Source organism: Callorhinus ursinus, unplaced genomic scaffold, assembly GCF_003265705.2.
Source record: "Callorhinus ursinus isolate GAN/ISIS: 27379988/994484 unplaced genomic scaffold, GSC_fseal_2.0 scaffold1, whole genome shotgun sequence".
NCBI classification, from domain to species: Eukaryota; Metazoa; Chordata; class Mammalia; order Carnivora; family Otariidae; genus Callorhinus; species Callorhinus ursinus.
In genome coordinates, this window is record NW_027397063.1 from 123,397,501 (window position 1) to 123,415,401 (window position 17,901).

Genomic DNA, 17,901 nt, shown 5'->3' on the forward strand with positions numbered 1-17,901 from the left:
ATCTTTATATATATTACATATATGTAATATATAAATACATAGTTACAAATATATACAAATATATACAAATATATAAAATTCCTACATAGCAATTCTCAGCTCTTTTCCGTTCTCTTTCTTTGGATTTTTTATCTGTCTCACATACTTTGAACTGATATCTCTGAGGGCCAACTCTCAGATTCTAACTCACGGTCTTTCAAACTGAAGTCTCTCATTTCCAGCTTTCTTTTGGACATCTTGACGTAGAAGGACTGAGCATGGCATGGTCACTGCTCTCTAAATTCACTTCTCCCTATTGTCATAGCATTTAACAAAATCTGTTTTTAAGGAGACATTTTTAAACCATCATTTTATCTTTGTTACTGTCATTGAAGAACTTCCAAGTCACTCTATTTAACAATCTTTACCTTCAACAAAGCTACCATTTTTCTTGATGGCTTTATAGTCTTACTTACAGTTTTCATCTAGCTAAACTGCCTTTTACCTTGTTATCTACAAAGAATTTTTTTTGAAAAACACTGCTTTATTTAAAAAACATTGCTTTAATATTATTGTTTTTCATCATGAGCATACTCTTTAATCCCCATCACCTATTTCACCCATCCCCCCACCCACCTCCCCTCTGGTAACCATCAGTTTGTTCTCAATAGTTTCAAGTCTGTTTCTTGGTTTGTCTTTTGTTTTTCTTTGCTCATTTATTTTGTTTCTTAAATTCCACATATGGGTGAGATCATATGGTATCTGCCTTTCTCTGACAGACTTACTTCACTCAGCATTATACTCTCTAGGCTCTATCCATTTTGTTGCAAATGGCAAGATTTCATTCTTATTTATGGCTAATATTCCGTTTGTGTGTGTGTCTGTGTGTGCACACACACACACAGACACACACCTCCTTTACCCATTCATCTACTGATGGACACTTGGGCTCTATGAAGAATTTTCTACTAAAACGATACTTCTTGCAAAACTAGGCAAACAGTAAAAAGATCAGTGTTTGCCAGAGGCCGGGGAAAGGATGAATAGGTAGAGCACAGACGGTTTTGTGAAAATGTTCTGTATGATACTATAACGATGGATGTATGTCTTTATACATTTGTTTAAACTCATGTAATATGTAACACCAAGAGTGAATGTTAATATAAACTATGGACTTTGGGTAACTATGATTTGTCATGTAGATTACCAGTTGTAATAAATGAACCACTCTGGTGGGGGGGTATAGGTAATGCGGGAGGCTATACATGTGTTGGAGCAGGGGTATATGGGAAATCTCTCCTTCCACTTAATTTTGCTGTGCACCTAAAACTGCTCTAAAAAATTAAGCCTTTAAGATTAAATAAAAAAAAGACTTCAAGCCAAAACCTATCTAAATTAATGTAGATCCAAATTCTTAACACAGAATTAATGAAGGTATTGAGCTAGATTACTGGCTACCATTTAACAATGTTCCATCAAATTAATGTATATATCAAACACTCATACACTGTTCCCATATTCCCTTCATGACTCCTATCACGACATTACTCTAAACTTCATCTGCCCTGACTCCTCCATCCCTTCCAAAACATTTTTCTCTGCCCTCTTAGAACCCCCTTCCATGGTAGCAAATTTCCTTATATTCTCAGACCATCAATGAATTCTTCCACCATCAATCTCCTTGCCTAAGTGTACCTCTTATACTCCCATGGCAAAACCCCTGCCTGCTTTCCTGTGTGACCAAATCCTAGGTGCTGAATTCTACTAGACATAATCATGCAAATTTACAAGCTTGTATATCTATAAATTATGATGTCTTATCTCAACTTGGCCCCTACGGTTTTATATTCTTTATCAAATCATCCAAACTTTTGTCACTCTCCACAAAATCTTCAAATGCTTCTTATTGCTCATCTTTAGCAAATTACCTCACCTTAACTTATCAGAGATTAAAACATCAGTGATATTTCATCAAACTCTGTTTTTGAACTAATGAACCTACTATATCTAAATATCTTCTTTTCTCCTTCCCTCCTAGTATTACAATGAAAATAATGGCCCTTTGTCTACAAATCCCTCCATCTTGGCTCTAAACTGCAAATTTCCAAGACCCCTAGACATTTCTTACATTGATTTTAAAATTCTCAAATACTACCATAACTTTTCACTCTATTCCTCATGCCAATTTAGTACAGAGTACATCATTAGTTTACTTGAAATACAGAGTACTCAAGACTATGGATTCCTGGATAACAAAAAGCACTGTTTGTCAATAGTTACAATGCCTCTCTCCTGTGCAGACTTCTATTTGCTTAAACCTTTAGCTAACCTTGGGCACTTTTGTTTTTCTCCTTAACACCTTGGGTTCTTTGACTCCACACTCCTAGTTTTCCTTCTACTTCCCTAGACACTCTCTCTTAGTCCCCTTTACAGTATCCTCCTCTGCTACAAGGTCTTTATTTTTTTTTAAAGATTTTATTTATTTATTTCAGAGAGAGAATGAGAGAGAGAGAGCACGAGAGGGAAGAGGGTCAGAGGGAGAAGCAGACTCCCTGCTGAGCAGGGAGCCCGATGTGGGACTTGATCCCGGGACTCCAGGATCATGACCTGAGCCGAAGGCAGTCGCTTAACCAACTGAGCCACCCAGGTGCCCCAAGGTCTTTATTTTTTTTTTAAAAAGGATTGTATTTATTTGTCGGAGAGAGAGAGAGCACAAGCAGGGGGAGCAGCAGGCAGAGAGAGAAGCAAGCTCCACACTGAGCAAGGAGCCCAACGTGGGACTCGATCCCAGGACCCTGGGATCACAACCTGAGCCAAAGGCAGACACTTAACTGACTGAGCCACCCAGGAGTCCCTGCTATAAGGTCTTTAAATTGGCTTTCCTTAAGACTGCTGCTAGGCCGTCTTCTCACACCAGGTGCTGTTATTGGGTGATCACAATCATTCACATTGTTTTTGTTACCATACTTAAGCTGACAAATCTTCATCTCCAGCACCAACCTGTACACTAGGTTTTAGACCCATACATCAAAATCTTTAGGATGTTCTCATTTGAATGTCATAAGGCATTTCTAACTCACATCTGAAACTGAACTTACAATCTTCTCTGCCACCCCCGTCCCACCTGCACCACAAAAAGTTTCTCCTTACAGAGCACCCTATCTCAATACAGGCATTGTCACAGACCTAACTGGTCAACTCAGAAAACTGAATGCCACTTCAAACTTCTCACCCTTATCACTTCCTTATATCCAAATATCAAGTGCTGTCAATTCTACCTACTAAATATCTCTTAAATGTTTCCACTTCTCTGCATTTCTGCTTCTACACTTTCCTAGTATAGGCCACTATGATTTCTTACCCAGAATACTGCAATGGCTTCTTAACTGTAACCGTAATAATCTTTCTAAAATGTAATTCTGGCAGTAAGATTCCTTCACTAGACTACCTACTGTTCTTAGTTATCAAGTGGCTTCATGACCCTGGTCTTCAGTCTCATTTGTGTCCATACCTCCTTTGAATGCTAGCCTCCAACCACACTGAAGAAGGCAGCAGGCAAGCTCATAGCACATATTCTTTACTCACTCAATCACTGGCTAACAGCTATTCATCCTTTGGGTTGTGGCTCAAACAGGTATCACACCTTCCTTGACACACCACTACCACAAATTTAAGTTAAATTCCCCCAAAACATACTATCTGAGCATACTACTAGTTACTTTAGGAAAGTACTTAACCATTCTTCATCTTAACTGGCCATTTACTTTTATTTTTCTGGTCCCCCAAATCCTGGCTATTAACCATTACAACTGGCATTCAGAATTATGTTTATCTTTTTCAATGTTTTATTTCCAGCACTCCAAACATTCCAAACAACGCCCGGTACATAGAAGGCACTCAAATATTTATTGAATGACAAGATTCCACAACAATCTATATGCACAATAGCAACATTCATATGTACAATAAATAATACTTCTATAAATTGCACTAAGTTATAGAAATCAAAAATTAAGAATGTATTTTTGTAGATTTTTCACTAGAAGCTACATATATGAAACATGTATATTAAATGTAGGCATACTTTAGTCTATGCTCCCATATTGTGGCCATAAATATCTTGGACAAGTAATCATTTATTTCCTTAGCTTTCCCTTGCTAAGTAATTTTTGGTATGGGTTAATAAGGACATCACAGCTTGATCTTTATCTGGCAGAATATTCTCTTCTGTTGGTTCTTAGGGAAATTCTGACTTGGGTCAAAAATGAAAGAAAACATGGAAAAAGTGAATTTTAAGAGGGATTTCAAAGAAGGGAGAGGTCAATGAGACCAAAAGAGGAGAGGAGATTATATTGACTTTTGAAGCCCTGAAAGAACAAAAATTAAAGTACTAAAACAATGAGAGGATAAAACAGATTTCATACATTACAACTTAGGACAGAAAGGAAAAAGGTAGATGGAAAAAAGATACATGAAGTAATTACTGATTAATGTAAGTGAAGGAATTCAAACTGGTAAAACACAATTCATTTATCTGTTATTAATTCAATGGTGTCCGTGGGCCAACAGATACACCAATAGTTCCTGCCCTCATAATGCTTTCACATTAGACAAGGAGACAAACAAACAAATGAATGCAGAATTACATTTAAGAATGAGTGCTGTGTAGGAATCAAGAATAATGTCAGAGAACAATGGCCTGTGGAAAGGTTCAGAGTTTAAAACTGGTTTAGCACATCTGACCATGGCCAGACAGATGAGACAGCGAACATCATGGTCAAGAGTTTGGATTTTACTATCAGCACAATGGAAAACCACTGAAAAGTTTTAAGCCAGGAAAGGAAGATTTTTTTTTCCTCCTTATGATGATTCCCTCTAATTATAATTAGAGCAAGGGCAGGGTTTAAAGTAAGATGACTTAGACAGCATCCTATACTTTTGTCAGATATCTTTCCAAAACAAATTCATCTTTTACTCAAATCTAAACATACTTCTGCTATATGGAAAACAATATTAAAGATCATAATAGGAGAGCACCATTTTATTATATCAACTTCAGTGAACTATTTTAATTAATACCAATTTGTTCAGCAATAAAGCCAGGCACGCCCTTCTAGTTCTAAAACTCTATGATATTACAACAGAAAGAAAGGAAGACTGGGGACAAAAACAAAATTACAAGAGTCAAAAATGGAGTAGGCAGGATATTCTGAATGTCTTGGATTTTTTTTAAGTAGGTTACTAAATATTTTATCCCTGAAGATTGAAAGAAAGCTTTGAAACAGATATTATATAAAAAGCATTACATTAAGTAATTATCTGAATACTATAAAAGCTGTAAGTAAGAGGGCATATAAAATTGAAGCTAAAAACTCTGGCAATATGTAACAAAGTGCTATTCTCCAAAGAGACTTAATAGAGGGAAATGTTCTTTTCCTCCAAATGAATAATCATGAATAGTCGAACAAACATTTGGGGTTTTTTTTATGGTTTCAACTGAATTACAGGTAACTTGCCAATTTCTAATTGATACCCCTTGATCAAAGATCTTGGAATTTAAAAGTAGTAAACTATGTATGTGACCAAATAGGACACAGAGAAATATGTCATAATTTCTATGCTATTTTCCGTTTAAAAAAGAAATTCAAGCAGTTAAATGTTTGATTCACAAGGAAAATTCTGCATGTATATATTCAAACAGTTTTTTCTGTTCTTGCCGACCTTCCGCCACCACCCATGAAAATAAACCAATAAGCAGCAGCTTTCTCTTTATTATTCCTATGATGTGGCTATTTTTCTAATGCTTTACAGAATACTCAGAATTATTTAACTCAATAATGTACTGTTTCTTTATTAATGTTAAAATTCAGTTTTGAGAAACTGAAGACTTATTGTTTATTTATGGAATCTTTAACAGGAATTAATAACAAAACCATAAAAACATAACTTCTACATAGAGAAACCACTGAATAAGTCCAGTGTTTGACTACTTATAAAATGAGGCATCCATTTGCCATAAATTCCCTGGTGGGAAAAATGTGTAAAAGGCTTCAAATATGTGGAGAGCCCCATGAAATACATATATTAAAATAAACAAACACACTAGAAAGGTGATGATTCTTCAAATAAATATGACAACCCTATTAAAATGCAACACATGTTTTTCTGCTAAAAGGAAATCTAAGAAGATGAAATAGATGCTTCATATAAAATATTTACATATACAATGCACAAAACCCACTATGGTTAGTAACCTTCATGGCTTTCAAGAGCTAGATATTTACATATCATTCTTTCTGCATGTGCGTGTGCGTATGTGTGTTTTGTATATATTTTTAACAGTTGACAGCTGTTTTAGAGCATACAGAGATGCCAAGCTGAATGAGGGTCTTGATTACTTCAAGATTAGCTATCTAAAGTTTCTATTCATTTTAAGTGTTGTTAGTTGGAAGAGTCATTAGTCACTTCCTTGTCTCATAGAACATCAGCATACATTTACATTGTTAATGAACATTTGGGGTAAATGAATTAATGGCACTTTTAAACATCAATTCAGTCCTAATAACTTTGTATGTCATAGAAATGTTAGGCTAGGATATAAACGAAAAGCCTTTTCAGTAAAGGTAACTACTCATTCCTGCAAACAGTAAAGGATAAAATTAATTTAAAATGTTTTTTAACCAGTTAAAATAAAAAAATAGAACCCAATACTTAATGAACTAGACCAGAAAAAATACATACTTAAAAAGGAAAAAAAAAACTGTGCTCTAAAATAAGCACATAATCAGATAATTTTGGTGAAATTATTTTATATACTTACAAATACCCACTTACAGAAAAGCTTGTGAAATAATTTGACTTATTTAATTATTAGAGCTTCTTACAGATATTACATTTAAAAAACATCACTAGAAGATGTAGTATTCTCACCACTGAAATTTTTAAGATGCTGAAACTAAAATGGGATGCTAACAATTTTTTTCATATTAAAACCTTGAACAGTCTTTTTGAGACCTTTTCAATAAACACACAAATAAAAATAAAAAATAAAATCACAAAAATAAGTTGTAGGGCAAGTTATACTCTTTTTAAACGTTTTATTTGAGAGAAGGAGGGAGGATGAGAGAGCGTGAGCGCAAGCACCCAAGAGAGCACACAAGCAGGGGGAGTGGCAGGCAGAGGGAGAAGCAGGCTACCTACTGAGCAAGGAGCCAGAGGCGGGGCTCAATCCCAGGATCCTGAGATCATGATTTGAGCCGAAAGCAGACACTTAACTGACTGAGCCACCAGGTGCCCCCAAATTATACTATTTTCATTGAAAACAACAATGGCATTTGTATGATGTAGAAGGAAGTAAAGATGCACAAAAACCATGAACACACTCCATAAAGTCAAGCTTTGTGCACTAAAGAAATAACCACTTTAAGGAATCATTTTTTTTAAATTCCCAAAACACAAGTTAATAGCAGACCTTTCTACCAATATAGAAAAAACAATTTGTATCTGAAGTAAACAAAATCTATGTGAATCACTTTGACTGTGATTTTTTTTAAAAAACAGCTCATAATCCTGATGTATATATTTCATGAGCAAAAAATTACAAGTAGTAACCTGAGTCAATGAATCAACTAAAAATAAAGATAAGGCTTTAAGAATTTGCACAAATTGACTGCTTCCTTTTTCAAGATACTATATTATTACCAATATGGAGAAAACAAAACAGAGTTCTGAAACATACACATTTGATAAATTTTTATAAGGTAGACCGTGAATGCAGTTTACATTTTAACAGTCTCTTTTATTCTTTCAACAATTTCAATGTATAGATCTTGAAAAGTAAGACACAAATTTCAATTAGTTTAAAAGAGAGAGAGAGAAGAGAGAACGAGGCAAGTCTTTTATCCTGGAATAATGTCAACTTACTTTTAAAGGCAAAAATTCCCTGCAAAATCAACACCAGAAGCTTAAGACTTCTTTAAAGGATGTTTGACAAAGGCCATTTGTATTTCAACATCCCTATGTTGAAGTAATTGTCTATCTTTTTTTTTTAAGAATGACAGTGCATTAAACATTTGGCTAATGCTTCTGTCTATAATTGAAAGTTGACGTTGTATGGTATTCATTAGTGTCAGAGTGCTCTCTACCTATCCAGGGAAGTGTGCTTCAAGATACCCTGCTCTGCTTCATGAAAAGAACTACATACAGAAGGCAGGCAGAGCTAACTAGAGGCTCTCTGCTAGGTTTTCCATTAACAACAGAATGTATCTGCATACAAAACTCACCTCCAGTCTTGTTTGAGTAACTTGACAAGGGATCGATGCCCACTTCTTGTTCTTCTGGCTGCAGAGGGTGTCTAGTTTCAGATAAGGAATGATACATTATGAGAACTGGACAATGTCACCAAAGTGACTACCTGGGAGATTTAAAAAAAAAAAAAAAAAGAGAGACAGAGAGAGAGAGAGAGACAGAGAAATGATATTTTTTCTTTCTGCTATGACTAGGGATAAATACAAGATTGAAATGATTAAATGAGCATTACAGACATTAACAAGTTTTCCTCAGGCTTCAGGGGCTGTTACAACACACTGGCAGGCATATGCAAAGAAGCAAAAAGTGGCACAAAATTTCCATGTCAAAAACTCTCCCCAAATTTGAACTTCACTGGTAACCTTTACCGCAATGTTCAATCACATGTATTTTCAATAAACCTCTGCACAGAAAGTTGAATTGTAAGTTAAATTACAGTCCCAGTTATAGCATCTTCTTATTTCATTGTCAAAACAATACCCATTTACAATAGAAAATTTCAAAATATAAAAAATATAGCAAACTAAAATCATTCATAATTGTGTTAGCTAAAAATAGTAGCCCTGTTAACATTTCATTTTATTACACATATCCTTCCTGTTTCTGTTCTGGCATTTAAAATATATATTTTTAGGGTGCCTGGGTGGCTCAGTTGGTTAAGCGACTGCCTTTGGCTCAGGTCATGATCCTGGAGTCCTGGGATCGAGTCCCACATCGGGCTTCCTGCTCAGCAGGGAGTCTGCTTCTCCCTCTGACCCTCTTCCCTCTCGTGCTTTCTATCTCTCATTCTCTCTCTCTCTGAAATAAATAAATAAAATCTTTAAAAAAAAAAACTTCTAAAATATATATTTTAATGTGATCTAACATACTAAATATACTGATTATATAGATTATTGTGGGTATTTTCCAACCCATAAAAAAGACCATATTATCACTTCAAATGGACCACTAGTATTCCATTAAATAACTATACCAATTTATGTAACCAATTCCCTATTAGTGAACAGATAGAATGCTTTCAGCTGTTCAACACTATAAACAATTTCACAATGAATATCTTAGTAGTATCTCTATGCCAACCTATGATTATTTCCTTAAGATAAATTCTTATGTCACTGCTGGACCAAACATGTATTTAAAAAAATAAGACTCTATGATAAGTTTTGGCATATTATGCTCTAGAAAGATTCGTACATAGAACAATTCATTCCCCTGCACCCTCATTAACAATGGGAATGGGTAATTCATTTTATCGACCAGTGTGATAGTCAAATCTTAAATTGCATTTGCTTGATAACTTTCTCTGAAATTTATTTATTACCTTTTGTGGATGGAGTTTCTTATTATGATTATCTTCATAATTTGTAAGCATTCTTTAGATCTTAAGAATATTAAACCTTTGTCATGTGATACAGATATTTTTCTCAGAGTGTGTCTGTCTTCAAATAACAAGGTGTTTTTGTGACATAAGTAATTTTTCATTTCTGTGCACCCAAATATATCTATATCTCTTTTATGGCTTTTACCTCTAGTATTATTATGCTTACAAAGGCAAGATTATATAAATAACCACCTATTTTTTAATTCATTTTGAAGGTTTTTCTCCTAGGTTCTGATTTCTATAAATGATTCAATTTAAACAAAGATGTTTTTAATTAATTTTTATCGAACTTTTAAGCTACACTAACTACTTATAAATTTTCTTTGTTTATAAGCTGCATATAACCTTCCCAAATCAGAATCTTCCAAAAAAATAAACTAGGCTAACTAATTTTCATCCAAAATAATGTAACACATGAAATTTTAAGTTTCAAGAGAAGGGAGAGACATGATATAGGAAGAGTCAATGAGGAATGATAAATTGGAAAAGGAAGCCCAACGAAAACGAGTACATAATTTTACAGGATATGGACTCCACTTATAGAGAAAAGGTTCCAGAGAAGCCAATCAATAGACAAATCCTTGACTAGCCTCTTCCCAACACAACATGCTCCTCGATCCTGCTTAGTTTCTCCCTAAAACTCTCACTTTGTAAAATACTCTTGTACATTTTCTGAGTTTTACCAGAACTCTCCAACTCTCACCCACTCGCACTCACAGTCAGATGGTAAAAAATCCTTTCCACCTTAGACTGTGGCTAAAACAAAAGCAAAAAGGTAAGCAAAACCAACACTACAGAAAGCAGAAAACTTTCATTGCCAACATACAGTAAGAATTTCTAAAGCCATAAATCAAATCCTAAATCCATAAATCCAAACAATTATCAGTTATTTGCTGCTTACGTGTGCAAATATTTAGCACTTACAATACTGAAGGAATTCTGAGGAATACAGTCTAGTAGAGGAGAGCAAAAAGTAAATGATCAGTTACATGTATTATAAAACAATCTGATTAATTTTGATTAAATGAATAAACAGACTAAGAAATAAAGTCCTCGGCTATGGAGAAGTTAAGGACCATCAAAGCTCAAATGCCTAACGGGGTCAAGCAAAAAGCATTATTAATTGAAATGAATGTAGACTGAGCAATGAATATAAGTCAAAACCACTCTAAATGCTTCATGAATATTCATCATTTCATCCTCCCAACAGCCCTCCTGACATACCTTCCTCATCATTTTCATTTTACCACAGAGAAAACTAAGGTACAGAGAGATTAATTTGTCTACAGTCACACCAGTAGTAAGTACTGAAGCCAGAAAACTATCTTGTCTAGCTCTAGAGCTCACATTCTTTACTCCGGCACTATATTTGGCTCTCAGTAAGTCAATGAGACAAACAGGCAAGGTATAAAGCAAAGGGGTACAAGAGGATGGGGTCTGTGAATGACTGAAACACCCTTTACTCTGTTTCGGCTTATTCAAGACAAACTAGAAATCCAGAATTTTACGCGAAATCTCTTTAAAGTGTTGGCAAATAACTCGAACTAAAAAAAAAAATTGTGTGGAATAGATTAAACACATTTCAAAATTGTATTTGGCCCATGGACAACTATTTTAATGTTAAGATTCATATTCTCCATACATTTTGTTATACTTTTGAAAATATGAGAGAAAACATTTGAAAATTCATATTCCAAGTTGACAGCCAGATTTCCATAAAATTTCTTTAATATCCTAGACATGTTTTCATATCATTACCTTAATTTTTTATTTTTATAGTACACTTTAGCTGTTATACACTTCACATACCTAAAATATACAAATAAGGGAATTTTATGTACTTTAAACTTTATGAGAGATAAACAAGTAACTACCAACTGATATCAAAGTATATGTTTAAAAAGAAACATTAAAACAAAAAATACACCTTTCTAGCTAAAATAAGATACTCTACAACATGATGATGTTCATATATTCACTCAAGATTTTCAAAGATACTTAAGGTCTTTTTGACTCCTTCGAGAAAGTTAGGTTCAAGAAGTCAGTCACTGATTTTAGCTTTAATAATAATTCTTGGGCGCCTGGGTGGCTCAGTTGGTTAAGCGACTGCCTTCGGTTCAGGTCATGATCCTGGAGTCCCAGGATCGAGTCCCACATCAGGCTCCCTGCTTGGCAGGGAGTCTGCTTCTCCCTCTGACCCCCTTCCCTCTCGTGCTTTCTATCTCTCATTCTCTCTCTCTCTGAAATAAATAAATAAAATAAAAAATAATAATAATTCTTTAGAAACCAACATCTATGGTTATGATCAATAACCAACATATAAAATTTACTACAACTAGTCTGTACAATTGGGCATCCACTATATTCTAATTTATTATGCCTATAGATTGAAACTGAATCACTAAAATTCTTTTATATTCAAATAAAGCAAGCTGGCTGAATAGTAATAATGAGTTATTTTCAAGAAATCTGTTGAAGAAAAAGTTTACATGATGTTCTTACTTTTAATTATGGATTCAAATAATAATCTTGTTCAAAAGTAACTTTATATTAAGCAGGTGCTGCTTTGTTTTTTGTTGTTTGGTTTTAAATACAAAGGCTATTTTAGCTTTCTAGAATAAAAAAATATTTAATTGCAAGTTGGCTACTGCTATTGTGATTACCTTATAAAACCACAATATAGTGTTGCTTTTAAATGTGAATTAATTCTCTTAAAAATTTTCCAATTTGTTTTTTGTGATAAGACCAAGAGTAAAAATATTTGACTACTACAAAGAAGAATATCAAAGGTTTTTAAACAAATGTGTCTATATTCATTTTAACCGCTATTATGAATAATCGTAAGAAAATATTTGAAAAAGACCGTAAGAAAATATTTGAAAAAAATTCAAATAAAGAATTAAGGGAAATTTTTTTAACCTAAAATTTTAAGATAATCATTATTAAAAGTCAAATGGCATAAACATTTTGAAAGGCACAATGTACCATTACATCTTGTATTTGTATTACAAACCCAGACTTCTGCATTTGATATGACTTAATCTTCTCTATATAAAAGGCAGGTAGAGAGAAAAATATATAATGACCAAAAATAAATACCTTAGAGTAAAGGACTACTAAAGTTCATAACTGATGGATTTCAGTTTTCTTAAATAATGTCAACCTGTCTTGAGAATTTCCCTGACAAAACCCTCAGAATTTTTAAAACTGAAGGCAATCTTATTTTTTCTAATTCAGAACACACAGCAATATACCTTCCAAGATTTGAGAAAGGAGATATCCCTTCTACATTACCATAAATAACAGTTAAATTTCCTGCTTCACATAAACTCAAAATTCACAAAACTCAAAACTGGTTGTACAGTATGGTTTACTGCCATCCTGGTCACAGGAATTGATACTTTAGGCTGAAACTGCCATTTAAAATCCAAGACTAATCTTAAGGACAGTTATATTGGCTTTATAAATCTGGTTCTTGCAATATTAAATCTCAGGATAAAAGTGATCTGCCTGAAAGAAGGTAAGTCTTACGAAAATAGTTAATATTTAATGAGAGGGTAAGAGTTTAGCACTAAAGCTTAGACAACAGTTTTAAAGTATATTTAATAAAATTTCAAAACAATATTATTTTCCATGTCAACTGAAGCAATACAAGCAGTCTCAAGTGAAAATCTCAAATTAGCATGATACAGACAAAAGGACAGGTCAGTTCAATAACTTTTTTTTCTTTTAAAATGGTACCACATGAACAAAAGCCTTTAGAGAAATAATTTATACCCTCTGAATCTGAAGTTCTATGTATTTTCAATGTGTATTCATTCTTTCACAGCTTCTAATACATAGGCAGAGAATTAGCATTCTGAATTGTGTGTTCTAAAGACATCCATATTCAGAAAAGCTCATATACGCATACTTCATTCATTTAAATTCTTGACTGATGGTAAACTTAAAAGTCAAACACTGAAATGACAGAGTAATATTACTTTACATAAAGATATCTCCTATAAGAAAAGCATATCAAAGAGCTTAAATGAACTATTTCCAGAGCACAGTTATCAAAGGGAGAGAGGATATGGTATGAATAAGTATCTGTCACAGATAGCATGCATTTACCATGATGGGTATATAACCTAAAACATGACATCTTGGCTATAAAAGCAACAAACTTTGATAGAAGCCGTATTTTCATAATTAAGAGACAGAGTAACTGAACATTATCTATAGAATTAACTATTAAAAAAACCTCTTTTATTCAAAAATGTTGGCAGCTAGAGGTAAATTTGATGTTTGGGAATAATGATGTTTTAAAGTCTTCCTCATAAGGGAGAGAAGGAGGTAGGAAAGGAGGAAGGAAGAAAGAATGAAAGAAAAAGTGAAGAAAGAAGTAAAGCAAAGAAAGAAAGAATAAAGTTCTATTTTTAAATTCTGTCAATCTTTAATGCAAGAGGGTACATTGAACTCTGAATAAGTTAATTAAGTATTAAAATCAATCATCTGAAAGTCTTAATATTTAATATTGGTTAGATTGTGTATCAAAGTAGTTTTATTATTTATTTACTCTAAACCTTTCCAGAATACTTCATCTGACAACAGGGGGTCTGTTTCTCACAAGATAAATGCATTTACAATGCCAAATAAATTATATATAAAAGCATTTGTCTTAATACATGTCATTCAATATTAACTATCACTCATTGGTAAAATCTTGAAAACCTAATTCACTTTTACCAACCACACAATTGTACTATCTAAGTGTTGCCAATTAAACAGGTATAGGAATACATAAGGATCTACCATCCTAAGAACAATGATCAAAAGAAAATTAAAATTATAAGACTTAATTCTTATAGTTTCCAGGCTACCAGAACAAGATGTTTAGGGCAAACGATCCACTATAGAAATAAACTAGATTCATAAACTATATATATTCAGAAATAAGTAGAATATATGAAATGTACACAGGTGGGCTTAAATATATATATTACAAAATAAGAATATATTTGGCCTTTCAAATATTCAAATGCTATAGAGTAACAGAAAGTGGCAGTTGTGACTATATAAATCGAGAGAAAACTGAGCATTATAAAAAGTCAAAGTGGTCTAACAAAAAGCTCTCCACAGTATATCCTTATTTGGTTTCAGAGTTCTCTAGAACAGATGCTCAAGACGCAAAGACTGGGAAAGTAGCTCCGCCTAATGACCAAATCTTTTGTTATTATACAGCCATACCAAAATACTTCCAATTGTGACTGTCCCTATTTTATATAGAGAACACCTCAAGCCTTTAAACTACTCAGTCAGGTTTTCATAAAATCAAGGTAACTATAACAAACAATTAGGTGGTCAAGAAGAATGAGCAATATTTGAAAAGACAAAACCTTTTTGAAATGTCAGTCTTGAACATCAAAATTATACAGAATGATGAGGAACCAGGCTTATACTGCATATAAATACGAGAGCATATTAGGCTGCATTTAATTACCAGTTCAAACAACAACCTGATCTAACCTTTGACAAGTAAAATAAATGTTCTGAATAATTTAACGAAAGTAAACATTTGCTGTTAATGCTAGCTAATTATAGTAAGAGCTGGAAAGAGAAGGGAAAAAGAGATGATGAGAAGTAAAGAGAAAGGGAGATGAAATTTTTTTAATTAATATTAAGATCTGCAACATTTCACTGAAACATGATTATTTTCAATGAACTTAACTCACATAAAAGGGCAAACTCCATCAAACACAGTTGCTTTATAAATACTCAGATAAAGAAATATTATGGCTGATTAGAGATTTTATTCTTTCAGTTGGTAAAAATCACCAGACTACCACGAGATAGGAAAACTAGGTATAGATGAATTAAGGTACATCCAGCCCTCTTCACACAAGGAGCTCAAAGCTGAGTGAGGAAAGAGCCCAGGAAATAGATGGCCAGACTTAACATTAGTTAATTAATTGAAATTATTAATTAATTGAAATAAAGTAAAAAATACAGATGCCCAGTCAAATCTGAATTTCAGAAAAACAATAAAAGTAGTATCTATAACATACTTATACTAAAAAGTATTCACAATTTACCTGGAATTCCAATTTAATTGTGCATCCTGAACTTTATCTAACAACCCTACCAATAGATAAATGAAGATGAGTATCTATGGGAAAATATGTGGTATGCTCATTATAGGAGTCCCAGGATTAAATGAGATCAAAACTCTGAGAGTAAGATCCCAAAAAAACTCACCCCAAAGCAGGAGAGAGTTGTTTTTCCAGAGCTGAAATCTAGTAATCACTGATGGGAAAGACCAAGATAATACTACTCAAAGTACCCGGCCCCACAGCAACTTGTCTTTCAATTTCCCTAAGTAACTGCAAAGAAATATAATAATAAAAAAATGAACAAACCAATTTCTTAATGGAAATCATCCCCTACCAAATGCAGAAAAATGAGACACCCCAACAAAAATCTAAGAGCCACTGAGGACCCTATCTGAATGGAGATAGAGTACATGACTATTCTTACAGTGATATTATCTTTACCACTAAGGAAAATAGGTGCATTTAGAAAAAAGAAAAAAAAAAACAAAAAACAAAGAAAATTGAACTTTGTTAACTTGTTGAGACCATTCTTATTCAAATATATAAGTTTCATTCTCATATTGTAAATAAAATGTTAATAAATATTCATGATACTGCATAAGAATCTGGGGTATGGTAAGCTCTGATGTGACCTTAAATTTTAAAAAAATAATGCATAATGTGAAGACATGTTATACTCCATGTGAAAAACACCAATTTAACTGATTAGTGACTTCAAAAATGACTAGCTTATTTGCTCATGGTAAGTAGCAGCTCCTATATATTTGGACATATGAAACAAGAAGCCTCAGTATGAATGTAAAAATGTTTCAATTATAATAGAAAATCATCATTATTTATAGAGACAAGAAAAACTCCAATTTTCCAACTTGATGACATATATACAGATTTTTCTATAATTGATAAAGAAAATGACAGTCACCTAAAATAGTAACCTACTGTAAATAATGAATTTGAGCTTCACTGGAAAGTAACAGGACTTGAGAGATTCTCTGAGTCTTTGCTATTCATGTTGATTGTAATAGTTTCATCTTTACCCAAAAGGTACTTGTGATATATATAACTTCTGTCTGTATATTTTCTAACACCAAAACTACGATGTTCATGCAAAAAAAAAAAAAAAACAAAAAAAAGATACATATGTATAGCTTAAAGATGTAAACATTATGGGCCCTCAAAATGAGAATAAAACTATCTACATTTCATTTTTACAAGAAAGTAAGTTTCAAGCACTGCTAAAATGAAAGATGGATAAATAAAAAAGGGTTAAGTATAAAAAACAAGATGATACAGTGTTCACATGATATCCTGATGTCATAAAGCATAAGGGTTCTATGGCTACTACTGAAGAATTTTTCAAGACATCAATGCATACTGAAAAACCAGAATAAGTCCATGAATGCCATGTAGAACAAGTGAAGACCTGAACGGGTTGATAAGAGAGAGCAATTAACAAAACAATAAATACACAAATAGTAATGTGGGTATACACAGGCACAACAGAGAGGCTACACAAACTCTATTCCAACTGCCACTTTTACTGGCAAATATACATACTTTTTCCTGTGTATATATTTTAGCAGAAGACAGCACGCTTTCTCCAAAATTTCACTGAATATCACAATAAATGTTTAAAAGATAAGTACATTAAATCAGATATATAGATTTCTTACCACACTGATTTAAATGAAAACATTGCATAATTTCTAAAATTTTGGTAATGTATGCCTAAACCTCAGCAAACACTTAAAAGGTAGATTACAAACTTCATGCCACCCTTTACCCATTTACAAAACATGATATAGTCATTTGGAATTATATTGAGTTAAATAAAGAGATACGAAGCTCTAAAAACTGTTTAGGGCCTGGAAATTTTATCTTAATTTCTAATGGAACTGTAAACAGGATCAAGCATTTCAAGTGACATTATCATAAAGTAATTTTTTCCTATAGAGGTTTTTGAAACCAGGTAATAATCTCCCCCCACCCAAGTCCAAATACCCTCACTTTCACTTAAGTACATTTTTACAAAGTCTTCCTTAGCAAAAACAAAAAAAAGTTCTTATAACTTTAAAAACCATATATACAATAATATTTATTTTAATTTTATATTATGTTAATCACCATACATTACATCATTAG

The 17,901-nt window shown here is 33.1% G+C and overlaps 1 protein-coding gene across 5 annotated transcripts in view; it reads right to left on the bottom strand.

Moving 5' to 3' along the window:
* TBC1D5 (TBC1 domain family member 5) overlaps window positions 1–17,901 on the bottom strand; it is a 581,354-nt gene that overhangs the window by 352,292 nt on the left and 211,161 nt on the right. For 4 of the 5 annotated variants that reach the window (XM_025882739.2, XM_025882764.2, XM_025882715.2 and 1 more), the window contains exon 4: window positions 8,262–8,392. The exons of the other annotated variant lie outside the window; for it this stretch is intronic. In XM_025882739.2, the coding sequence (XP_025738524.1) occupies window positions 8,262–8,358 (97 nt within the window). In that variant the 5' untranslated portion in view covers window positions 8,359–8,392. The remainder of the gene's footprint in view (window positions 1–8,261; window positions 8,393–17,901) is intronic. 5 annotated transcript variants of the gene reach the window in all.